The sequence below is a fragment of the Mus musculus genome, chromosome 7, assembly GCF_000001635.26.
Source record: "Mus musculus strain C57BL/6J chromosome 7, GRCm38.p6 C57BL/6J".
NCBI lineage: Eukaryota > Metazoa > Chordata > Mammalia > Rodentia > Muridae > Mus > Mus musculus.
This window is the reverse complement of record NC_000073.6, coordinates 30590875-30616970: the sequence shown is the minus strand read 5'-3', so window position 1 is coordinate 30616970 and position 26096 is coordinate 30590875. Positions and strand designations below refer to the sequence as shown.

Sequence of the window (26096 nt, the reverse complement as noted above, 5' to 3'; positions counted from 1 at the left end):
CATTGTGTGTATTACACAGCTGGACAAGAAGGCCGGGTACCCGGCCCAGAAGGGGCCTCACGGTGGTTATCTTTCTTGTTTTTAAAATGAAGGGTAGATTTCTTTGTAAAGATTTATTATTGTGTGTGTGTGTGTGTGTGTGTGTGTGTGCACGCACTTGTGTGAGTGTGCCTGAAGGGACCAGAAGAGAGTTGGGCTTGAGCTCAGGGAACCAAACCCCAGTCCTCTGCAAGAACAGCAAGTGTTTGGCTGCTTTATGTGCATGTGTACAGTGTGGCAGCTCACAACGGGTATAACTCCAACCCCAAGATATCTGATGCCCTCTTCCAGCTTCTGCAAGCACTGCACACACATGGAACTAAACAAGGGTCCTCTGGAGGAACAGCCAGTACTCAGAACCACTGAGCTGTCTTTCCAGTCTCTTCTACTGGAGTGGATGGTCACACAAAATAGCTTTAAGTCTCTGGTGTGTTAAAATGAGCAGTACTGCCGGGCGTGGTGGCGCACGCCTTTAATCCCAGCACACGGGAGGCAGAGGCAGGTGAATGTCTGAGTTTGAGGCCAGCCTGGTCTACAAAGTGAGCTCCAGGACAGCTAGGGCTACACAGAGAAACCCTGTCTCAAAAAACAAAACAAAAAGAGCAGTACTGGGACTTGAACCCAGAGCTTCATGTGTGCCAGGCCAGCACTCTGTTGCTGAGCGCAGCTTCAGCTGTACTGAGCAATTCCAGACAAATGTCCCATCCACTTCCTCCTCCCCTTCCCCCTTTGTGTTTTTTCTTTTTTCCTCAACAGGGTCTCATGTAGCCCAGGATTGCCCTGAGAGCCACATGTTGGAATCACAGGCTGCTGAAGATGACTTTATTTCTATTTATGTGTATGTATGTGGCAGGGAGCTCTGTGCACATGAGTGTGGTACTCTCAGGGGCCAGAAGGACCTGGATCCTTTGGAACTGGAGTTAGAGGATAGGAGGCTGTGAGCTGTCCAGTGTGGCTCGGGTCCTCTGCAAGGGCAGCAAGCATTCTTAACCACGGAGCCATCTCTCCAGCCCTTCTTAACTTTTAAGTAAATCCTGGAAATGCTATTTTACCCCTATGTAGATTTTTCTCTTTCCCTCCCCTCCCCTCCCCTCTCCTTTTCTTCATTGTAGCTTCAGTGTTTCATAAAGGTTTCATTGTATCTCAGGCTGGCTTAAAACTTACAACCCTTTCTCAGCTCCATTATGGAACTGGAGGATGGTTTACAAACACACCAGCAACCAGCTGGACTTCTAACATTGTAGAACGGCAGGGAATTCTTGGTGCCTAACAGCAAGTCTCTGTTCAAGGTTCCCTCCCCTTTATCACCATAATGGTTGAAAGTCATGACTGAGACAAGGCCAGAATGGCAAACCATCCCCCAAAGGAATTGCCACACACCAGTGTGTCCGGGAGTCAGCCTGACCAGCTGGAAAATGTGCAAGGGACTGTAGCCACACCTTCCTGGCCAATGATGAGAATTCAGACGTCCTGAGGAATAATGGCCCTTGGATGGGATCTCTTAGATCCCTGCCTAGGGGCGGATCATTAACTACTGCTCAAAGCCTCCTGTGTTTGTAACAAGATTAGACAATGAGAACTGCCTTCTTGGTCCTGGGATTGAACTCAGAGCCACCCACAGGTTAGCAACAGCCCCACCTTCAGCCTCTCACTGATAGTTACTAGGCAGTGGCTCTCCCACTGAGCCACACCCCTAGCCCCTCCCCTAGCCCCTCACTGGGGGATTCTAGACAGGGGCTCTCCCACTGAGCCACGCCCCCAGTCCCTCATTGGGGGATTCCAGGCAGGGGCTCTACCACTGAGCCATGCATTCAGCCCCTTACTGGGGGATTCTAGGCAAGTACTGAGCTACATCACAAGCTCTTTTTTTAAATTTATATGTGTATTTGTGCACACATGCAAATGTCCTGTAAAGCCAGAAGAGGGCCTTGGATCTGAAACTAGAGTTACATGTATGTGACTGTGAGCTGCCTGGTACCATGCTGGGACCGAATTCCCATCTCCAAGGACAGCATCTCCAGTTCTTTTCATATTGCCTTTTGAGATAGAATCTTGTTGTTGCCCAGGCTGACCTTGGATTCACTGTGTGGTCCAGGCATTCCTTGAAAGTGGAGTCCTCCTGTCTCAGCCTTCTGTGTGCTGGACTACATGTTTCGTAGCACCAGCCCTGGATGTTTTCTTTCATTTTTCAAGAGATTTTATTTTACTTTTAATTGTATGTGTGAGGGATTGTATGTCCCTGAGGTGGCCAGAAGAGGGTGGTAGATTCTCTGAAGCTGGAGTAACTTGCAGTTGTGAGTTGCCCAATATGGGTGGGAACTAAACTCAGGTCTCTTCAAGAGCAGTATATACACGTAACTGCTGAGCCTTCTTCTCCAGCCCCAGCTCTCTAGTATTTTTTTATTACATTTATTTAGTGTTCATATTTGTGAGTACATGCATGCAATAAGGGTGCATGTGCCATAGCCTGAGGGTAGAGTTCAAAGGACAATTTGCAGGATTCAGTTCTCCCCCATCATGTGAGTTCTAGGCCAGCTTGGTCTGCAGAGTGAATTTTAGGACAGCCTGGGCTGTGTAGAGAGACTGTTGCAAAAATAAAATAAATTTATACGCGCGCGCGCGCGCGCGCACACACACACACACACATAAACATAAGGCCCAATTATTTAGCAAATTATTTTAACTAAAATTCATTTCTGTCCATGAACTTTTGTTTAGATTTTCTTGGAAGCCCTTAGATAGATGTAAATGGGAAGAGAACAGGTATTTTAAATCTAAAGGAAGCTGATAATTTCCAATTACATTGGAAAACACCTCATGTGCTTTCTTACCAAGAATGCCTGGTGTTTTGTTTTAAGGGCTGGGTCTCATTGGGTAGCTATGACTGACTTGGAATTCCCCATGAATGCCAGGATGGCTTCGAACTCTCTCTGCCGGGATTAATGGCATACACCAAGGCAGGGAAACTGAACATGACCCTGAGGTCAAGATGCTCCTGTCCTAATCTCACGCGCTCAGCTAACCCATTGTCTTGGCAGGGGAATTTTAAGTGCCTTTTTTTTTTTTTGCCGCCTTCTGCAATAGATAGGAAAGCCACCACTGGGAAAGAGAATTTAACAAAACCCCTGGAGAATTTCTGGGGCCGGGCTCTTGCTTTAAGCGACCACCAGAGGGCGCTGTCCGAGAGACCTCGGGCTCTACCCATTCACCACACCTCTGAAGCTTTTCCTGACCTGGACGGTGCAGATGTGCGCTTAGTTACGCTGCTAGAGGAGACAGCAGGAATTAAGCCTAGATATGCTTGCTTTTGTTGTTGTTGTTGTTGTTGTTGTTGTTGTTGTTTCTCCTTCCCACTACCTCACCCCACCTCTCTGCCTATATAGCTCAGGATGGTCTCGAACCCATAATCCTCCTTGCCTACGCCTCCCCACTACCGGGATTACAATTACAGGCGTGCACTTCTGTATCTGACTTGAATTTAGATCCCTTCTATTCTTCAGCCTGAAGAGTGTGTGTGTGTGTGTGTATGTCCACGCGGCCGTCCCGGGTGGGAGGAGGAGTTCCTCTCCCACCACATCCATACCACATGTCCCCTTCCTTTTCTAGCATACTCCTTCCTCCTTTTTCATATATACATACCTATCTCAAACCCCTCACCATTCTCTTCTGCCACTGTAGCCATAACCAAGCACCTCTGAGCGTGCCTTGCACCTTGCCCTCAATTCCCTCCCACAGCCCTGCCTTGAGCCCACCCCATTATCCTCTGCTGTGTGGGTGTGGGTGTGTGGGTGGGGTCTCTCTCTGGTCCTCCCTCTGCCTCCAAAGCTACAGAAGGCAGTTTTCTAATGTGGGATTCCCACGAGGATCTGTCATGGATCTGACCCCTGCTCTCGGGAAAGCCTACCGTGCACCTAAGGAAAGGACAGATCAAGTGGCTAACTTTTCCCATCCCCACCCCCACCCCTCTGGCATGGCTGCAGCCTGGGAATTAGAGCCTCTGGGTACATAGATCACCTTGCCCCAGTGGCCAGTCAGGAGCACAATCCTGAATTTCAGGTCTGTAAATCACTTGAGTGTCAAGGAGCTCATAAAAATCTATCATGGTCAGTCTGCTGAACTCCTGCCCCCTCCTCCTCTGAGACTGGCTCAAGGAGGGGTTTGGGCATATATAGGGAGCTGCTGTAGCTGGGGCTGACCAGAGAGGCTTCTGTAGAGAAGGTGAGGAGGTGTTCTGGGGGTTGACAGGGCAAGGGGCTGGGGAGGGCAACAGCTGCCCTGCAGTTAGAGGCTGCTCGGCTTTTCTTCTTCTGTAGAAGGCTCACTGCTAAGCTGTTGGACTCTGGGCATATGGACACCAGCCTGGGCTCTGCAGCTCATGAGCATCTCCTGGTAGATGGGGTCTGAAGTAGACCCTGCCTCCTGCCCTCCTAACTTCTGCCCTGCTTCTGTGTCCCCAGCAGGAAGATGGCTTCTGCAGCGACAGAGGGAGAGAAGGGGTCTCCTGTGGTGGTGGGGCTGCTGGTCGTGGGCAACATCATTATTTTGGTGAGACGCGGAATAATGGGAGCGGGAAAGTGTGGTGGGGAGGTGGCAGCTGAGATCCCAGGTCTATGAGCTGCAGGCTCTAGTCCCAGATCCTAAAGGGGATCCCAGCTACCTGTTCTTACAGAGGGAGCAACCTGTTCTCTGGGAATCCTTCTTGTGGATCATGTAGATTCATCCACAACTCAGGGGAAACGCTTGAGAGACAAGAGTGGTAAACACACACACACACACACACACACACACACACAGCCGTAATCGCAGCTTTTGGAAGGCTGAGGCCAGAGAATAATGGCTGTGAGTCTGAAGCCAATCTAAACTATAGTGTGTGAAGTTCTGTTTAGAGAGAGGAAGGGGGAGGGGGAGGGGGAGGGGGAGGGGGAGGAGAGGAGAGGAGAGGAGAGGAGAGGAGAGGAGAGGAGAGGAGAGGAGAGGAGAGAAGAGAAGAGAAGAGAAGAGAAGAGAAGAGAAGAGAAGAGAAGAGAAGAGAAGAGAAGAGAAGAGAAGAGAAGGGAAAAGAGAAGAGAAAGTTGAGAATTAGTGTCAAGAGAATCTGTCAAGTATCAAGTACTGGAACTCACTCTGTAGACCAGGTTGGCCTCGAACTCAGAGATCCTCCTGCCTCTGCCTCTGCCCGCTGGGTTCTAGGATTAAAGGTGTGCGCCCCCACTGTCCAGCTGATGTTGTGATGTTGGTTTTTAAAAGAGGAAAACTATGTGATGCTTGGGTGTTGCCCTGAGCCAGGCAGGCTTGGGTTCATATCCCAGCTCTGCTAGTTATGGGACTGGAGGCCATCAGTATCACCTCTGTGATCCCTGGCTTTCTCATCAGCAAGACAGACAGACAGACAGAGAGAGAGAGAGAGAGAGAGAGAGAGAGAGAGAGAAGAGAGGAACAGGGATGCTTTGCACACACCTGTGGCACTGAGGAGGTGAGGCAGGAGGACTGCCACACCACAAGTTTGAAATCACCTTGGACCACACAGTAAGTCCAGGCCAACTTAGGTTATATCATGAGACCTTGTGTCAAAAACCCAAGACAACAACCAAAGCTTGTCCACAGAGAAATTTTCCTTTTCTCCTTCTTTCCTCATCTCTGATTTTTTTTTTAAGATTTATTTATCTTATGTATGTGAGTACACTGTTGCTCTCTTCAGACACAGCAGAAGAGGGCATAGGACCCCATTACAGATGGTTGTGAGCCACCATGTGGTTGCTGGGAATTGAACACAGGATCTCTGGAAGAGCAGCCAGTGCTCCAGCCCCTCATCTCTGATTTTCAGGACAGATCCACCACCTCTGCTCTGCCTGCCAGGGGCTAGGATTAAAGGTGTGTACCATCAAGCCTGGCATTACAGAGGACAGTTTGTAATTCCTTTGTCCCCATGACAACCTGGTTTTTTTTTTTGTTTTGGTTTTGTTTTGTTTTGTTTTTCAAGTCAGGGTTTCTCTGTGTAGCCCTGGCTGTCCTGGAACTCACTCTATAGACCAGACTGGCATCAAACTCAGAAATCCACCTGCCTCTGCCTCCCAAGTGCTGGGATTAAAGGCATGCGACACCACTGTCCAGCTGTTTGTTTGTTTTTCGAGACAGGGTTTCTCAGTGTAACTGTCCCTGGCTGTCCTGGACTTGCTTTGTAGAACAGGCTCTCACAGAGACCATCTGCCTCTGCCTCTGGAATGCTGGAACTAAAGGTGTGCCCCACCCTACCTGGCTTGTTTTTGTTATTTTTGAGAGAAGGTCTCTCATGTAGTCTAATCTAACCTCCAACTCCCTATATTGTTAAGAATATCCTTGAATTTTAGATCCTCCTGCCTCTACGTCCCAAGTGCTGGGCTCACAGGTGTGCACCAGCTGGCCCAGTTCATACAAGACTGGGAATTGAGCATGGGGCTTTCTGCATGCTAGAGAAGCAGTCTGTACCAACTGCGAGACATCCCTCAGTCTTCCTGATAGTTCTTTAAGCAAACACAATTGAATAGGAAGAGATAAGCCCATTTTCTTGTTCCCGTGTAGCTCACCCTGCTGTATGCCCTTCAGTAGCTCACACTGCCTATAGGCTGCTCCAGACAAGACCACAGAATACCGATTCCAGGCATCTGGCAGTCACACAGGGGTTCTGCCACGTGGCTCCACCCCGCTTATCACAGTGCTGCTGAGAATAGCCCTCTTAGCTGGCCCTGGCCTTGCCTGAGACAGTGCACCTGTAGGCTGAACTGACCTTCCAAAGAATTGCTGAAAGTGTTATGTGGTTCCTCCCACCCATAAAATGCTGAGAACAGCGCCGCCAAGCATGGCAGGCCAGCGCAGCAGTTGCCCTGTGCCCACCCTGCTTTCCAAGCTTCCTGTTGTTGAAGCAACCAGCCCCAGGGATGTGGGGGGCTGAGGTTCTACCTGTACCTCTTCTTCCTTCTTGGCTTTTCCCCGCCCACCCCATCCCTGTTCATAAAAATGTGAGTCGGCCTCCCTTCCAAGCCCCACTTTACCCCAAGGGCATGGGAGGTTGTGGACCAGGAAAGGCTGAATTCTGGAGACTCGCACAATCCAACTGCTGGGCTAACCTTTCCCTGCCCAGCTGTCAGGCCTGGCCCTGTTTGCGGAGACAGTGTGGGTAACAGCTGACCAGTACCGCGTGTACCCACTGATGGGCGTCTCAGGCAAGGATGATGTCTTCGCTGGCGCCTGGATTGCCATCTTCTGCGGCTTCTCCTTCTTCGTCGTGGCCAGCTTTGGTGTAGGAGCTGCGCTCTGTCGTCGTCGGTACATGATCCTCACGGTGAGATCCCAGGACGGGGATGGTGGCACTTGTCATCAGTCATGGGTGACAGCGGGGCCACGAATGTGACTCATTCATGGCCCCTCACTTAAAGACCCCGCAAACACCACTTCATTCACCATGCCCTGGTACCATGGCTTAGCTTCAGCTGTCACCCCCATTGTATAGAGGAGCCTGGGTGCGAGGAGAAGAGGGATGTTCAGCACAGCTGCTAGGAGACTCCTAAAAGCAATATATATACATATATGTATATACATACAAATATGCACATATACACATACATATATGCATACATATACATATGTATATGTGTATGTACATGTGTGTAGATATGTAAATGTGTATGTATGTATGTATGTATGTAGTATGTATTTGAACTCAATTATTTGGTCTCCAAGGTCTGCGGTCCTGAGTTGTAGCAGCATTAACAACAAAAACTGTAATGACACAGCTATTGTTTACCAAGCATGCAACCCAAGCCAGGAGCTCAACAGTTTACACAGATTTGTTCATTTATGTTACATGGCCTCTCATGAAATGCCACCACTGCCGCAGCCTCTACACTATTTGACAGACACTTGGAACTGAGGTTCAGAGAGGTGCCTACACTTATCCGGGACCACACAGCCCAGTTATGCTTGAACCCGTCTGCTTTTGACTCTATGCCTCCTCATGGTTAAGCTTTACTGTATTGTTTTTATTGGTGTGTGACTTGTGTGTGTGTGTGTGTGTGTGTGTGTGTGCGCGCGCGCGCGCACTTGCTCGGTGTCCATGGGAATCAGTGGAGGGAGTTGGATCCCCTGAAGCTGGAGTTGCAGGTGGCTGTGAGTGGCCTGATTGGGGGGCGGGGGTGGGGCGCAGGTGCTGAACTCAGCTTCTCTGAAAAAGCAGCACCGGGCTTTCACTAAGCCATCTCTTCTGCCACGCCCCCTTTGTCTTCTCCCCTTGAAGCCCCAGCTGCCTCAGCGCCTCACCTGTTGGGATTATAAATGTGCGCCACCACAACGCACAAGCCCATCATCCTCTTTTTGTTTTGTTTTGAGGCAGAGCCTCACCGTGCTTCAGTTGGCCTTCAGCTTGCAACTGAACTGCCAGGCTCGGGAAGCCCCCACATTTGATCTCTGACACAGTCAATGAGCCTTCCATTTGCCCAGAAGCCACATGAAATTGGGTTTTTAAGCCCATTGCCAGGCAGAGAAATAAACCCGAAGCCCAAAGGAGGCCACTGCCTCTGCCAGGCTTTGGAGAGCGCGAGGGGTCCCATGCTTTCAGCTCAGTGCTTACTCTGCTGTGGTGGGACCCTTGGCTCCCAGAATTATCACAACAAATGTTTACTGAGCAAGGAACACTGAGCGCAACTTAAAACAAAACAAAACAAAACAAAAAACAACTGGGGTAGTGAAGGGAGCCTGGGGAAATGGACGAAAACCCACAGCCAGCAGATGCCAAGAAAAGCAGGTTGGGGGCAGGGAGTCCGCGGGGGCTTGAGAAATGTCTCTGGTGGACATAGCAGCATGAGCAAAGGTCCTGTGGCCAGAAGGGGGCAGCAGTGTCTGGCAGTCAGCAAACAGCACAGGGTGGGGACCAGGAGGGGAGCAGGTTAAGGAGACAACGAGGACTTTATTATGTATAAGATAGAGCTATTAACGGAAGGGCTTCCTCACCACTCCCTTCCTCCTCCTTTTATCTCATGCTACTCTCAAATCCGCCAGCTTCCACCTCAAGTGCTGAGATTCAAGCTGTGCCCCACCACGCCCAGCTGCCCTCTAGGTTCTGTCATTTCTCCCTCACCCCCAATCATAGACTCCTGTCATAGTAATTTAATCAAAGCCTGAAAGTCAATCTAACTACCTTTTTGTTTGTTTGTTTGTCATTTCTTTTGAGATAGGGTCACTCTATGTAGCTCCAGCTGTCCTGGAGCTTGCTCTATAGACCAGGCTGACCTCTAACTCCGAGATCTTCTACCCTTGCCTCCTGAGTGCTGGGATTAAAGGTGTGAACCACTACTGACCAGCCAAGTGTCGAGTTTTCAATCTCCCACCTCACACACTAGTTTCAAAAATCACTCTCTCTTTCTGTTTGTTTGTTTGTTTGTTTGTTTAGCATGCTTTCATACACTGCTGGGAACTGAACCCAGACTCTTGTACATGCTGGGGAACGCTCTCCCTCGGAACTAAGGTTCTAACGGGCTAGATGTAATGGTACAGCTCAGTGCTTATCTCTTGGTGGTATGGGAGGGATACAAATTTCTGTAAATTTAAAACCAGATTGGTCTACATGTAGTGATTTCCAGGCTACCAGAGAGGTCTACATAGTCTCAACAAGAAAAAAAAGTTTTATTTGGGCCCAAGGCACCTATGCATGGCAGCCTGCCTTTGCACCAAGGGCCACCTTTGCTCTCTCTACAGTACCTGCTGCTGATGCTCATCGTCTACATCTTCGAGTGTGCCTCCTGCATCACATCCTACACCCACCGCGACTATGTGAGTGGGGAAGGGGGCAGCAGGGGCAGAATGATGCCGGGAGTGGTCACGGTGGTGGTGAGGGCATCCCTAGAGTTGCATAGCATACGCCCAGTAGGCTCCCATCCCTAACCAAGCTGCCTTCTGCCCTTCTGTCCTTCCTCCTCAGATGGTGTCCAACCCATCCCTGATAACCAAGCAAATGTTGACCTACTACAGTGCAGACACTGACCAGGGCCAGGAGCTAACCCGACTCTGGGACCGGATCATGATTGAGGTAGGTTGGGCCCTGTGTACTCACCTGACAGAATGACTATTTCCACTCTGGGGACTGAGGTAGGGTAGCAGTGCCTTTGGTCACTACAGTTTCGTAGACCACAGACCCAGAAAAGGAGTTTCCCTTTCAGGGCTGTCTGCAGTGAAGTAATGAAGGTGTTTCTCCTCCATTATGACAGTCATAAAAACTTTACTGCCAACCCAGGCTACCCTTCAGCCTACTATTCTTCTCTTTTCGCCCTCCCTCCCCAAACAAAGCTGTTTGTGTTGCTAGGGATGGAATCCAGGATCTCATAACTTCTAGGCAGGGGCTCTCCTGCTGAACTCTTCATTACCCTACTTCCCACTGCTCTGTCTCTGTCTGTCTGTTTGTCTGTCTGTCTCTGTATCTCTCTCTCTCTCTCTCTCTCTCTCTCTCTCTCTTAATGTTTGAGATAGGGTTACCATGAGTTATTTGGGCTACCCTTCAATTCACTATGTAGCCCAGGCAGTCCTTGAACTTGTGACTCTGACTCTCTGTCTCAGCCTGTTGAGTAGCTAGGATTACATGGGGAGCTCCTTTATTACATTGTAAAATATCTATTTATTGAGGGTTGGGGAGATGGCTCAGTGGTTAGGTGTTTGTTCTACAAGTGAGAAGATCAGAGTTCAGGTCTCCAGAAACCCAGATAAATGAGGGCTGGGGATGTAATTTCAACCTTAGAAGGTGGCGGCGAGACACACACACACACACACACACATACACACACACAAAGTCCTTGGGTTTTTTGTTGTGTTTTGTTTTGTTTTTTTGGGTTTTTGTTTTGTTTTGTTTTATTTTGTTTTGTTTTGTTTTTTTGAGACAGGGTTTCTCTGTGTAGCCCTGGCTGTCCTGGAACTCACTCTGTAGACCAGGCTGGCCTTGATCTCAGAAATCCTCCTACCTCTGCCTCCCAAGTGCTAGGATTAAAGTTGGATGCCACTCAGCGTGGCGAAGCTACAGTCTTAATTGCATCCAACATAATACTGTGCAAGAGGAGGAGGAGGAGGAGGAATCTCAGCTCAGTTCAGCCCAAGTCTGCAGAGGCCCAGCAACTGAACTATGTTTAAAGGTACCCACACTTGTCTTCCTCAGCTAAAAGCTAAAGCTAAGGCCTTCTACTAAAATGCTCATTTGAGCTAGGCATTGTGGTACACTGCTGAAATCCAAGCACTTGGGAGACTGAGGCAGGCAGCCACCAGCTTGAAAACAGCCTGGGTTACACAGTGAAACCCTGTCTCAAAAACTACAACAAACCACTCAGTGGGTTGAGAAATGCCATAAATCTGCCTTTTATAAAATTTGATTTAAAAATGTTATGTGCATGAGTGTCTGTGTGTATATGCATACTTGTGTGGGGATTCCCACAGAGGTCAGAAGAGGCCATCCAATCCTCTGGAACAGAGTTATAGGTAGTTGTGAGCCATCCAACATGGGTCCTGGGAAGTGAATTTGGATCCTCTTGATGAGCAGCAGGTGCTCTTAGCTGTTTGCCCTCCCTCCCCCGAAATCAAATTTGCCGGCATGGTTATCAGCAATGGTTTGTGCCAAATCTATTAGCTTACTGGTGCACAACCTCACCTCTAGCCCTGCCTAAACCCTGGCTGTTTCTCCAGCAAGAGTGTTGTGGCACATCTGGCCCCATGGACTGGGTGAATTACACATCAGCCTTCCGGGCAGCCACCCCGGAAGTGGTGTTCCCGTGGCCCCCACTGTGCTGTCGTCGGACAGGCAACTTCATCCCCATCAATGAAGATGGCTGCCGAGTAGGCCACATGGACTACCTGTTTACCAAGGTGTGTCTCTTTGCCCTCTGTTTCCTCCCTTTTCCCCTTCTACTGCCTGTCTGTCCCTCTGTCCTTCGGCCTCTGCTCTCTAGCCTTTTCTTTCTTTCCTTTCTCCCTGGTCCTCCCAGCTCTTTGTCTGGGTCAACAGAATGCATAGACTCTGTGATTCAGACCGGATGTCTGGGCCTGGTTGGATGGGAATGAGCGAAGCAACAGAAACGTTTATCAGGTGCTGGAGCTGGGCCTTGCATGCACACCTGTTGTCATCTTGCCCACTTAGTAAGCTGAGGCAGTTTGGCCATAAGTTCATGACCAGTCTGAGTAACTTCGAAAGCTCCTGCCTGCCTCAAAAGAAAAAGGAGCCAAGCTTAGGGTTCGGTGCTAGAGCACCTTCCTAAATTCCCCGGGGGCTGAAGGTGTGGCTTAGTGAGATTGGCTTTCCTAGGCACGTGGGAGGTCGTGGTTTCAATCCCAGGTACCATGGAAACGAAAAAATAACAGCTGAAAGCCCGTGGAGGTGGTGCACATCTGTAATCTTACTTGCAGAGGGGTCACTGCCAGTCTGAGGCCAGCCTGGGCAATATTAAAAATAATAACAGCTGTGTGTGGTGGTACGTGTGACTACAAGTCAGGTTGTTAGATCAGGCTCGGAGGGGAGACGTCCCAGGGCACCCCATCACCAAGGACTTAACAGATTGTAAAACTGGGGCTCAGAGAACCAGAATCATTTCTGTGTTCTACAAAGGGCAGAGCTAGCTCCAGGCTTGAGTGCATCTGACAGGGTCCCATGCCCTGGACCTTTGCTTCAGCTGCTTCATGGCTGGAAGAGGATCCAGGAAGGTGGCCCTGGTGTCGGGCTCTGCTCTGGCTCATCTTTCATCAGAAGCAGATGGGGTGTATGGGTAGTACAGAAAGCCAGGCTGAACATAAATAACCAACATACCCGACTGCTGCCATCAGAACATTAGAATGCAGAGTGGCACCCGCTGCCTCTCAGGCTGAGGCTGGGGGTGGGATGGGGTGGTCAACAGCACTTTCCTGGCTGAGGGTCCCAGAAGGCAGACATGACCAAAATTCCCACTGCAAAGATGGGAAAACCAAGGCAAAGGGAAGAAAAGTTATGTCTCCCAGGGCACATGGTGACTTTGCATCACCCACCAGCCCCGAGATGAGATACATTTTCACAAGCCGTTCTCTGCTCTCCCTCTCTCCAGGGTTGCTTCGAGCACATCGGCCATGCCATTGATAGCTACACGTGGGGCATATCGTGGTTTGGCTTTGCCATCTTGATGTGGACCGTGAGAAATGGGACACCCGTGGGCTGTGGGGGAGGGAGCTGTGGGTGTTCAGGGGTGTGGGTGTGGGCTTGGAGGGGGGGAGACATGTGTTTGGGCTACAGTGCCCAATCTTCTCGTTTGCCCACCCAGCTCCCTGTGATGTTGATAGCCATGTATTTCTACACCACTCTCTGAGGAGGAAGGGGAGGCCATAGATGCACCTTGGCCTGAAGCTCCTGCCTCGCTGCTGCACATGCTTGGACAGCCTCAACCTCCTCCCCATCCCACCTCCGTGTACCTCAGCCTCAACCCACCCCATCCACCTCCCTCCATTTTCCCTTCTTGTGATCCCAACATCCCTTTCTAGATGTAGGAGCTGCCTCGGGCCCTCCCTGTACCCCTGGGCCTGGATTTGTGTGCCCAGAACCTCTTGACCCTGCTTCACTTGGCTGACTACGGACAACAACATATCTTGTCCTTAGAGGCCCTTCCGCTGCTCCTAACAACCCATCCTGCCCCGAACTGTGGCTTCCATAACTTCTTGCAGGTGTAGCCACTGCTGCTCAGTAGTTTTAAGCTCTTATACGCCTAGGTAGCGAAAAGAGGAGGGTGACACGTTCTGCCGTGGTCATTGTGGGGGTTCCCATCATCACCCCAACATGTGTCTGAGCGTTGGCTGGACACCCAATAAATACTGGCTGAATGAGCAGAGGAGCTTGTTCTGTTCTGTTTGAGATGAGGTCTTACTCTGAAGCCCAAACTGTCTCTGGAATGTGTGTGTGTGTGTGTGTGTGTGTGTGTGTGTGTGTGTGTGTGTGTGTGTGTGTGTGTGGTGTGTTTGTGTACATATACGTATAAGTATATAATTCCTGGCTAGCCTTGAAGCCAAGGTGATTCCACTGCAGCTGCCTCCCCACTGAGAGGTTACAGGTGTGACCCACAAACTCCTCCCCTTCCTGTCCTCTCCTCTGGAATGCTGGTGTTCCAGGCATGCCGCATTCCACCCAGCCGGAGTTTGTTTTCTCTTGGGGACAAGGGTGAGTGAATAAGATTTCTGAAGGGAGTGGCCAACATCCAGCTGACATTGATAAGGCCTCAAGTGGGGTTTACTGGCCCATGCCATTGGTTCAAAATGGTTGGCTTCAGGTGCACCTGGATACAGGAGTGCTGTCTTGGTTTCCAGAAAGGTTTTGAATTTTTCTCTTTGTTTCTCTGTGTGTGTGTACTACAGGCTTTGTGTGCGCGGGCACACACACACACACACACACACACACACACACACACACACACACGTACATGTGCTCAAAGGCCCAAGGAGTGTCTTTCCCTGCCCCTCCCCCTCTTCCCTTAAGATAGTGTCTAACTGAACCTGGCATCCAACAGTTTTCCCCCAGGCTAGCTTGGCTGGGCAATAAGACCTGCCCACCCTCTCTTCTCCATCCAGTACTAGAGTTACTGATGTTTTAAAATGGGATCTGAACTCAGGTTCTTTTTTTTGGGGGGGGGGGTGTCTGAGACAGGGTTTCTCTGTGTAGCTCTGGCTGTCCTGGCACTTGCTCTGTAGACTCAGAGATCTGCCTGCCTCTGCTTCCTGGAGTGCTGGGATTAGAGGTGTGGGGCACACCCACCAGATTGTTTTTACTATTACTTTAGATCATTTACACTATGAGTATGGCTGCTTTGCTTGCATGTATGCCTGGGCACATACATGCAGTGCTCTCGGAGGTCAGAAAAAGGTGTCAGGTCTCCTGGAACTGGAGTTACAGATGGTTGTGAACTACCATGTGGGTGCTGAGAACCAAACCCAGGTCCTCCAAAAGAGCAACCAGTGTTTATAACTACTGAGCCATCTCTCCAACCCCTGACAGATCTTTTTATTGTGAATCATGGATTTCTCTCAACTCACTGTTACCAGATGGAATGCAGAAAGTAGCTGCATGCCCTGTCTATGATCCCAGTGCTCAGAGGGTGGAGGACGAATGACCAGGAGTTAAGGTTTTCAGTCAATTAGAGGCCAACCTGGGCTACATGAGACTCTATCTCAAAACAATACAAAAACAAAGAAAAATAACGGACTACAAGACTTTTCATTCTAATAAATGGGCATTGTGGTACATATATGTTTTCCCAGAACTTGAGAGCTCAGGAAAGGATGGAGAGTTGAGATTCACCTGCATGCTGTTCAGCCAATCTTCTTCATTTCTGCTTTGTTACCAAGGCAGAGACCTGCCCCATCCAGTGAAGAAAAACCAAGAAGCCAGGAGTTGGTATCCTGTGGATCTTCACTTCATTCCTTAGATATTTTGACATTTCCATTTAAAAAAAATTTATTTATTTTATATATGTGAGTACACTGTTGCTGTCTTCACACCAGAAGAGGGCATCAGATCCCATTACAGATGGTTGTGAGCCACCATGTGGTTGCTGGGAATTGACCTCAGGACCTCTGGAAGAGCAGTCAGTGCTCGATCCTAACTGCTGAGCCAAGCCGTCTCTCTAGCCCAACACTTTCAAGAAGAATTTTTTTTTTAAAAAGAAAGCTTTTGTATGGGTGCTGGGGATCTGAACTTAGGTCCTTAAGATTGAGCAACACCCCTCATATACACTGAGCCATCTGTCCAGTGCCAGACATTTACGTTTTAAGGAGTTTTTTTTTTTTTTTTTTTAATGTGTCTTTTCTGGTTGTGCAAAATGTACATGGAGGGAAGAATTATTCTGCCAAGCGTTTCTGAGCTTGCCCTAAGCAGTTCAGACAAGCTAGACCTTGCTGTAGATGGGTGCTTTAGGGTGGCTCCGGAGGAGGGGCGCTGGTAGACCCCTGTATCTGTCCAGGGTTGTGCCACCAACCTCTTCGGTTCCCCTTGTCCACATACCTGCTGAGTGGCTCAGCAGGGTGGACAGCAATGCAGTGTGATGGAGACAGCCTGGGCTGGCACGACAGGTTTCTCCTTCCTGGCCCCTTGCCCAGAGACCAGTGCCTGTGGGTAAGAGGGGAACAGAGAGGTGAGGGCTAGGTCAGAACAAGGATCTTAGGAGGGACAGGTAGCCAGCCATCCAGCGTCCTGCAATCCTCCAACCTTCTCACGACTGTATTGCTTTTCCACCTCTAACTAGCTTTGGTTCCCTCGGCACACAGTCCAATTCCTCACCCGATGTGGAGGGGGACCCGTGTGGCTCAGAGGCCGAACTCTAAGAACAGATTCTGAACTTGTGAGGTTTGAGACAGTGGGTTTCACCTCTCTAACCTTCAGAGGTTAACTGATAATAGGCTTGATCAGGTCGACGTACACAACTCGATCTGTGGAAAGGGCTGAATCAGCCGCTGCTAATGCTATAATGCTTCTTTCAACCCTTGGAGGGCTATTTACATTTGTGGGTTCTGAACTAGGATCGTGCGCTGCTTTGTTTTGTGAGTGTGTGTGTGTGTGTTGTGTTTTGTTTTTTAAGGATACTCATAGTGCTCATTCCTGTCTCCTCCCTGCAGCTCTTCCGTAGGCCTAGGGATAGGAAGCGTGCCTAGCCTAGAAAAGCTGCGGGCTCCACACGCCTCTGGCCCTCTGATCAATCAACAGCGAGTGCAGCCTTGCGGCCAATCAGAAGCGGCAGCGGCAGATCAAGGCCGGCCTCTTTGAGAGCGCCCTCGTGTCTCATTGGTTGTGGCTCAGGGCCAGCCAATGAGCGGTGCCACCGCAGGCTGGGACCAGAACTGGTTTGTGCAAGGTGCCTCCCTGGCCGAGATCCAGGGACTACTTGATCCTGGTTGGGCCCTGCAGTGTTACTCGGTGGCTGCTGGCTCAGCATGCCGTCAAGTCTTGAAAAATTAGAAGTGCTTTATTCAATAGAAGTGTTTATTCAAACAGGCCAATCATAATGGGTCAAGGCACCGCTACCCACACCCATGGCTGGGGCTGGCGTCCTCCCTGCTGGAATACTTTCTGGTGAGGGTCGGGCAGGCTAGTCATACATCCAGTCCGTGGTGGTTTAGGAAAAGTACCTGCCGCTGGGCTGACTTTTGAGGCCCTTCCAATTTAGTGTGGTAGCCCCCTACATTCTCTTCCTACTCTCCTCACTTTGTTAGAGACTAGACAAAGCAGATACCTTGAAGGGCCTAATGCGCTGGTGAGTGCTAATGCTCCAGTGGATCTAACATCTGTCTTCTAAGGGCACCTCACTCTGAGAGAGAGGGCGCCCGAGGGAAGGAGGGAGGGTGGGAGATCTGCCTCCAGAGTAAAACTGTCTTTTTTTTTTTTTTGGACCATTTATTTATTTTCAGATAAAAATTTATGGCACAAACTGGGCACATTCAGTAATATATCCTTTCCAAATGAGTGTGTGTAGCCTCTCTAATAAATTCCTTATACTTCTTTTGATGGAGAACATGAAAATAAAAATTTCTTGATTGTTTATGTCCGGCTTTATTTGGATTTTGCACTCACCAAGACACAAACTCCTTGCGTTAGGTTACGTCCTCTCAATAGATTGTTATTTTCCACATATTGTAGGGGGTTAAGAAGAAAGCTTGAATTTTCAGATTGGAGGTGCTCAAATAGCCGGGCATAAACAGGAAAGATGGTAGTTTCCTTAAGTTCGTGTTGAAGAAGTCTTCAAGGTCTTTAATGGTGACAGAAAGGTCAGAGTAGGCATAAAAGGGCAAAATCTGTAACTAATCAACACTGTTGGCTGGCTACGTGGCAACACCGCATCTCAGCTTCACGCCTTGCGGCTTACACACCTCCAGGCCAATCAGACTCAAGGCCCGAGTTCCACAGCCAATCAGCTGCAAGGAGAAGCCAGCTGCTTCCCTGGCTGGTCAGCACCCAACAGGCACCAATAAGAAAAGAGCAGAGCCAGAGCTGCAGCCAATCAGTGTCTGCATCAGGATCAAGCGCACTGAGGCTGTGCACGCGCTGGCCTCGAGCTCCTGGGCTTGCGTCGATCCCCATTTTGTAACGGCCACTCTGGCCTGAGCAGTCCTTAAAGTGGGTGAGGTTGATGTAGGAGGAGACCAAACTGGTGAGTGCTATGGCTTTTCTTCCTTTTCTTTGTTATTGCGCCTACCCTAGAGAATGCTAGGGCTGAGGTGGGGGTGTCCTCGAGGGACATTGTTGAGGATCAGAAGATAGAGTTAATGGCTTTAGGTTGTGTGGCTCTTGGTCATTTTTGGACCCAGGTTGGTCAGGAGAGGCAGCATGCCCTCCGACTTTTGTTATGGTCCCGGAGGCCAGCTTATGCTGAAGTGGGAAAAGCCACCAGCACTGCTGGGCTCTGGCAACTGAAGGGAGAGGCTTGTGGTTCCCTGGTGTGCACGTGGTGACGAGTTTTCTGGGGGTTTTAGACCCAGCTTGGGCTGAAGTGAATGTTCATGAGGTTGGAAGCTCACTGGGAAACTATCAATATCCGTTTTCCCAGGCCTCACAGATGGTTGTTTTCCCGACTTGAGGTTGAAGTGCCTCGGCATTGGATCCAGAGTGGACACTGTGATCAGGATGTTGGCCCAGTGGTTCTCTGGAGGTTCTGGAGTGAAAGCCTCTACATCCCAGCCAAACGTATTGCCCAATAGGAACGGATAACTTCCCCGATTGGATCTGTGGTTTTTCAAATTTCGGGGGTGCCCAAACCTTCCCATGCTCTTGACCTATAAAGTATAGAGCAGGCATACCAGTTGTGCTGGCCTGTGGAGAGAGTTGTGTGAGACCCTCTGTGCTTTAGGGAACCGTCTTCACTGTGATCTTTTACATTGCTAGTTTTGGTTGAGACAGGGGTTTGCTATGTACTTCTAGTCTGTCCCCAGTCCTGTGATCTTCCTGCCTCAGCTTCTGGTGATGGAATTAGAAGCCTGCATTCCATTCTTGGGTCACTGATCCTGTTGTTGTTGTTGTTGTTGTTGTTGTTGTTGTGGTAACTTGTGGGGCAGTGTGTTGATACCTAATTTCACTTGGCTGTTTTGTAGTATTAAGGTCTTTGGGGTACTTTGGGGATACATCCAAAATATAGATATGGAAGACAGAGCTATGATTGGGCTTCCACGGTCTGTTTGCTCATGAAAATCACCAGGAAATGTGTGCACATGTGTGTGTATATGTATTTAGTGGGACAAGGGCTACAGGGATTGCAAAGATGACAAGAATAGGCACGGGCTTCACAGCATCCTGCGGGATTCATTTTGTTACTTGTTCATATGTGAAATTGTATGCGTGTCTGAAATGATCAATGTAAAAAGAAGAGCTGCTCCTGTGTCTGGGTGGTGAGGTCCTGAGAGGTTAAGAACCACTGGAATAGAGCAGACTTTATTCCATACTGTGTACGGATTCTGAGTGAGACCACAAATTACCCATTTTCCCCCATGCTTGCTGTAGGTCTTATATACTAACCTGCACATCCATCCCAAGTCAATACAGGACCTCAAGTGTGTATATATGTTTATAGATAGTCCACTCTCATGGGTGCACAGTTGAGGCCCATCTGGACCTAGGGTGTGGGCTCAGCATCTTTTGGTCCAGTAAACTCTGGACTCTGGATTTCCAGAATATAGTCTAGGTGTGTGTATCTGTCTGTGTGTGAGAGTGTGTGTGTCTGTGTGTATGTGTGAGTATATGTGAAAGTTTATGTGTATGTATGTTTGTGTATGCACATGTGTAAATGAGTGTGTATATGTAGTTCAGTTCTCTCAGCACACAAGTGGGTTTACTTTCTTGATGCCCTGGGACTCTTCAGCCCACAGGGAGGAACATAGCCCAAGGAGTCCAGAGTGGGGCCCTCTGCTTGAGTTTAGGTAAATACTGATATTTAGCACTCATCTTGAAGCAGCCTTCACAAAGCGGCTGAGGATTTGGCGAGAGTTCAGCCCCATAATTAGACTGAGGACAGGATTGTGAAAATGAGTTGGTGCCTACGGTTTCTGACGGCTAAACTATCACAGGGTCTTTAGGATCCCATTCAGCCCCTTCAGGCATCGACTATACTTTGTTCTTGGGTTAAGCCAAGTGCCAGTATTTTTTTTTTTTCTTTTATTATTTATTCCTATGTGCTGGTTTAAGGGAAGAAAGGAATTCACCAGAGGTGTCTCTCTGCTCTGGTATGCGTGGGACATACTTGTCTCCAGTGAACAGCTCAAAAATTCCTCTCAGATTTGGATAATTGGATAATTTACACTTGTAAATACTGTGGGGAGTGTGTGGACCTTCATTTGGAGAAAATGTTTTGTTGGGAAGATTTTTATTTTAACAGTTTTTTTTTTTTCTAAGTTGAATTCTGTTCAGCTTGGCTTGGGAAATGGACTCAGTATTTAAAACCCCTGGGACAAAGGGATGTGTAGTGGTTCATACCTATAATCCAAGCTCTTGGGAGGCCGAGGTGGGAGAATTGACGAAGACCAGCCCGGGCAGTCTGGTAGACAGTGAGATTCTACCTCAAAACTGAAAAAAGTGAGGGAAAATGAAAGGAGAGCATTTTCATAAAGCAACCACCCCTGGCATGCTGTGAAAGGTCTGAGTTTAGCTGTAATATTTACATAGAATCAGTACTTGTTACCTTGTTACATTAAGCTGGGTTTTGCACTACAATCTAAGCTTTGTTTTTACACTCGGGCTGTGTGCTCTGAGTACCTCACACATGTTCCTTATAGTTTCATTGGTCAATCCTACTGGCAGGAAGAAAATGTCAGACCTCAAGTTTGACTCGGTAATACAGGTATTAAAGAGAACAGAAAAGCTGGGTATGTCGGCTCATTCCTAGAACCCCCAGCATTTGGAATGCTACTGCAGGAGGAGTTCCATGAGTTTGAGGTCAGCCTGGGTTATAGACCTTATCTCAAAGAACAAACTAACAACAAAATAGTACGGCGATCATCCCTCCTTTCCCCACATATTTCTCTTCCAATCATATGTCCAAATCTATGCACTTTAGCTTCTGCCTGGACACAGTGTGTCCTAATCTGTGAGCTCTAGACTCTACTACGCTAGGGAGATGATGCTCTCTGAATGATCCTGGGAAGCAGGAAATAGGGACAATTGTGTTTATTTCAGACAGGGCCTCAATATGTTGTTCAGGTTGACTTCAAACTCACAATCCTCCTGCCTTAGCCTCCTGAGTGCTATGATTGCCAGCAAGTGCCACTTTTCTCAGGGATGAGAGACATTACCAGAACAGTATGTCAGGTTCAGTATGTCAGAGGCCAGGTGCAGCAGGGTAATTAGTTTGGGAAAGGATTGAACTTGAAATTACCCTTCATAATAAGGAGCTTTATTAGGATGCTGAACTTGCTACGCTGGGGGTATGATTGGGTCTTGCAGTGGGAGAGCATTATGAGAGGTGTGGCATCACACTATGGGTAGAATGTAGAGGGTGTTGAAGGGAGAGTGTTCTTTCAAAATCCTAGAGAGGTACTTTCTTAGGAGAGATAGCCTCTATGTACCGCATAATGGGGATCCTGAAGAAAAGACATCTAATCTTAGAGGATCCGACTTGTCTAGGTTTTTTTCTAAGGAACCAGGAGGTTCCATTCCATGTGATTTAGTGTAGCATGGTCTACGTGACTCCTGGCATTACATGGAGCCAGATATTAGATGGAACCATGACCTTATCTTGCAGTTGCACTGGGGGAGGGTCTGCAAGGCCATAGCACAGCAGGGCTTCCGAACTCTGACCCAGAGAGCCATCGGGAGAGCAGCAGGGGGATGTGGCTAAATGTCTGAGGGATAAAGGCAACTACAGGGTCTGTGATCCTGGCTCTACTCTTGCAAGTCAAAGTGCACGCTGTTGGATCTGTTTCTCCTATCATTGCTTAATGCCAAGTGTCTGTGATTACTCTTCCATGGCTGTAGGAAGAGGCCAGGGAAGGGACCCCAGTGTCCCCAGCATAAGGGCTTAGGTGCAAAGGGCCCTGAAAATACCTCTACGGGCGCCCCCCCCCCCTCTCTCTGTAAGGGATAACCTTACTGTGGGAAGACACCAAGTGGGAAGTGGGAGGCAAAATGGGGTTTCCTATTCTTCAGGGCCTTTTGTTTACTCATTGGGGAACCCCCTGGCTCTTTCCTCAGTGCTCTGAAAGCCTACTGTCAGTCCTCACAGACTATCTTTGAGTGGTCCCTACTTTTTGGTCATCAGTGGGTGAAGCATACTAGTGGGGCAGCTGAGTCACTGGCAGAAGGGAGGGACTTCTTCCATTGGGTGATGCGGCTGCTGTCAGACCCCAGTGCCTTTCCCGCTACAACTTTGCCCCACTTCTTGTTTTTAGAGACTGTGTTTTTGTGTTGGAGGAAGGCTTGTATCTGTTTGTACATTTATCAGAAGGGCTGGCATTTAGTATGCCTTTTACATAGCAGTATCTAGTATGATCCCAAGTGCATGATGTTAGGAATTAGAAAGCTCAGAAGTGGAAAATATTTAACATTCAGAGGAGCAGATGAACACAGGGTTCCATTTGCATTTTCCCTTTCGCTCTGACTCATCTTCCCCTATCTCCACCCTACTAACCCTTCACCAGCCTCACCCACCGACACACCCTGTCTGATCTAGGAGGGTCGCCACCTGCCTGCACCCAAGCTAGAATCGGAGGGAAGGCATCCTAGGTCTGGAGGGATAGAGTAATAGAAGGCTGGACTGAACATCTTGGAGTCCTGGAGCCAAGGGGGAAAAACAGATCTGACTGTTCGTTATTGGCTCGAGGAGGGGCCAGAAGCTAGGGAGAAACCTCAGGGGACTCAGCTCATTCTGGCACCACAGCAGCCCAGCCAATGTCTGGCCTGTCTCTCCTCTCCGTATTTACTCCATATGTATGACAGATTAGACACCTGCCATGAATGAGAAGAGCAGCTTAGGATCAGATTGGTAGAATGGTAAAAAACAAAACATAAGTAAAATAAATTAAAAGGAAACAAACAAATTTGAGTTTCAAAGGCTTTTTATCCCTTCCTCAATTTAAAGAGTATCAAAACTGGGCGTGGTGGCACTGGCTGAGACAGGATGATAGAGATTTCAAGACCAGCCTGAGCTACACAGGAAGAAGACATATGGGGGGGGGGCGCTAAAGGTGTCAAAAGAGGTGGAAATCTCTAGGGACCTTGACCCCTTGAGCAGAAAATGAAAGAAACCCCTGGTTTTGATTTCAGAGAAATGTCATTTGTCATCAGCCCAAGAAAAGGAGATTTTTCTCTTCGAAGACCACCACAGGCTTCCTGGGGTTGCCCCCCTCAGAGTCTGCTGGGAGGATCTGAGTCACACACACCTAGTCTTTGCTGTGGTCCAGAGGACAAGGGTCAGTCTCATAGAGGAAGGGGGGCCTGATGAACTAAGCCAGGGAAAGGAGGAGCCTTGGCTTTTCCTCTGCCTGCTGCTTCCCATTCTGTGTTTCTATGCTTACACTTCTGAGGTATCACAAGTGCTTTTCCAGCTACTCCTTGCTATGGCCACCTCCAGGATGTAGAACTAATAGCAGCTGAATGCTGTGTTGTGCTCACAGACTGCTTCCTCATGCATGGCACTTCATTTTCACCCCCACCTCTGGACGAGACCATGACACTTGATGCATGAGGTGACTGAGGGAGGGATGACGTGCCCAAGGTGACTCAACTAGTAAATGGCAGAGATGAGGCTTCAACTCTTGACTATCCCAAAGTCCCTGTCACCACAGGTTCACATCTTTGACTCTACAGAACTCACAAGTGAATTAGACTGAGGAGGCAAGGCAGTCCGGGTTGTTAAAAGTAGATCTGTAGCCTCTCTTATAGGTCCTAAGCAGAGACAGTAAGCCACACCCCTCTAGGGGACTGTGGCAGACTAATACTTGGGATGACTGAGGACGGGGTGGAGCTAACTGGGGGTAGGTGGGCAGGAACCCCAGGAGCAGTAGTGAGCATGCGGTACTAGGAGGCAGCTACAGAGGTGAGTTACCATCCCTCTCCCCAGCTGTGCTTTTCCTCCATTCCAACCTTCTTTCTACTTCCTGCCACCCTGCATCCCTCACTCCAAGGTGTCTAAGTAGTTCCTCATTCCTCTCTCTGCCTCCCCCACCATGCTGCTTACTCATGGAGGGTCCACACCGAGCTAGGCCTGCAGGATGCTAAGACTCGCAGGCTATCTCTCTCTGTGTCATGATGGTTTTGATGTGTGATTAAAGTCTTGACTTGTTGAGCACTTTCTGAGTCTTAGTCTTTTGGCTTATGAAAAACAGAACTCAACCATTCTTTATCCTCCTTGTGAGAGGAAGTAGCTTCCCTTTCCCCAGTCTCTTTTTCCTTTCTTTCACTTCCTCAGGCATCAAAGCCTTCTCTAAAACTCTTGTGTGACTCCCTTAACCCACTGGATGGAGATCTCTGCTCTTTTCCAATCCCTTCTCAGAGGGTGTATTCTAGAAGCTTCAGTCTTGCAGAGACAATTGTGTGACGCCTTAAGAGTCTTTTGTCCTGCCATGTGAGCTGTCTTGATGCCTTCTCTGGCTTTCTGGGCTCATGTTGGGGGAGGACCCAAAAGCTGTCTGAGCTCTCTCATGAGGTCGCATCTTCCTCCATTCATAAATGCCAGGTTTGATGCAAAGTGTGGAAAAGGCCAGGCTGTTCAGAGGCTTTCCCTGCAAAAGAGCCTGGGGAAGCCAAACCTTCCTTAAGCTGGGTGTTTGCTAACTATACCAGCCCTAAACCCACTATCTGATACCTCTGCTAACTGCCTGGCTGTCGTTCTTCAGGCCCCAAACCTAACCTCTGGCCCAGTGTGCATTCTCCTAGTGTGGCATCCCCACAGCTGGCCTTTGGCTTAGTTTATTTGATTCATTCAGGACAGACAGCACCAATCTGAGCCCAGACACTCACTCTTTCTCCCTTCCCCTTCACAGGCCAGAGAGTATGCGGTTTCTCTCCCACTTCAATCATGGATCCCCCATTGTGGCTTTCCTCTCAGAGCCTGTGAAACTGGTAGATTAGCCAGGAACAATGCCCCAGACCCCCACAAGACTAATCAGCCCATATGGCTCTGATAGGTTGGTACAGTTAGCGGCTAGACTCCGGCCAGCACTGTGTGATACCCTGATCACAGTAGGGGGCCTGGAGTTCCCGGCTCACAGCCTAGTGCTGGCAGGTGCAAGCCCAAGGCTTGGCTGCAGGGGCCGGTGGGCTCTGGTTGAAGACATAAGCCCTTCCACCTTTGCTCAGATTCTGACCTTTGTCTATGGAGAGAGTATAGAGCTACAGCCTGGGGAGCTGGGGGACCTTGAAGAGGCAGCCAAAGCCTTGGGGGTACAGGCCTTGGAAGAGGCCTGTCAGAGAGCTCAAAAGGGCAAGGATGAAGATGAGCTGGATCCAGGACTGAAGAGGCACCAGCAATCAGAAGACTTCATGAGGGGCTCTGAGAGAGGACTTGGGAGTCCTGGAGAGAAACAGAAGCCAGAGAAGGATTTTAGAAGTAATGGGAGAGAACAGGAGATGTCACACAAGCATAAAGCACCCGGAGAGAGGCCTGAGATGGCAGGAGCAACTAGGATGATGAGCTCAGAGGAGGTCATGCGAGGTATCGAGAGCCACAAGGGCTCTGAGGAGAGTCTTCGTGGGTGCCCTGATCCCCTTTCCCCACCAGGTTCCCTCCTAACTAGCCTCATTCCCAGGCCCTGGTGGGCTGAAGTCCCTAGGTTGGGGGAGGGCCAGTCGGCCTTGTGGAGCATCTTGTTGTGGCCCTCCAGATACGGTGCTCCCTTCTCCCATAGTACCCCCATCACTGCGGCCTGGCAGGTCCGGCCTCAAGATCAGAGGTGAGTGAGAGGCTTAAAGGAGGACATCTAGGCAGGGAGGGAGTGGCTCCGGAGAGGCAGCAGTGATGGTTGGAAGGGTTCAGTGTACATTTCCTGAGTTAGAGACAACAAATATTGTCATCACAAGACAGGCCAGAGTCAGTTAGGTTCTCAGGCTTTGCCAAGACTGTAATTCTTCTCCA

General features: G+C 49.2%; 2 protein-coding genes across 7 annotated transcripts in view; both read left to right on the top strand.

Moving 5' to 3' along the window:
• The first annotated feature begins 4236 nt into the window (after nt 1–4236).
• Upk1a (uroplakin 1A) lies at nt 4237–13879 on the top strand. The gene is made up of 8 exons (NM_026815.2): nt 4237–4257; nt 4497–4584; nt 7157–7357; nt 9766–9840; nt 9989–10096; nt 11731–11910; nt 13116–13199; nt 13329–13879. The coding sequence occupies exons 2-8, from the start codon at nt 4504–4506 to the stop codon at nt 13371–13373; spliced, it is 774 nt and encodes a 257-aa protein (NP_081091.1). The 5' UTR covers nt 4237–4257; nt 4497–4503; the 3' UTR covers nt 13374–13879.
• Nucleotides 13880–14151: 272 nt separating this feature from the next.
• Zbtb32 (zinc finger and BTB domain containing 32) overlaps nt 14152–26096 on the top strand; it is a 13140-nt gene continuing 1195 nt past the window's right edge. The window contains exons 1-2 of one of the 6 annotated variants that reach the window (XM_006540246.4): nt 18033–18191; nt 25006–25914. In XM_006540246.4, coding sequence (XP_006540309.1) covers nt 25103–25914 — 812 coding nt within the window. In that variant the 5' untranslated portion in view covers nt 18033–18191; nt 25006–25102. Of the gene's footprint in view, nt 14216–18032; nt 18192–23093; nt 25915–26096 lie in introns of those variants that run through there. The other 5 variants (NM_021397.2, XM_011250663.3, NR_153655.1 and 2 more) reach the window with 5 other exon arrangements.

Bases quoted from the DNA above. Each gene is read 5' to 3' on its own strand.
- Upk1a (NM_026815.2), top strand. From the start codon at position 4,504: ATGGCTTCTGCAGCGACAGAGGGAGAGAAGGGGTCTCCTGTGGTGGTG. The intron at 7,358-9,765 runs GTGAGATCCCAG...CTCTCTCTACAG, and splicing joins GTCGGTACATGATCCTCACG to TACCTGCTGCTGATGCTCAT. The intron at 9,841-9,988 runs GTGAGTGGGGAA...CTTCCTCCTCAG, and splicing joins CCTACACCCACCGCGACTAT to ATGGTGTCCAACCCATCCCT.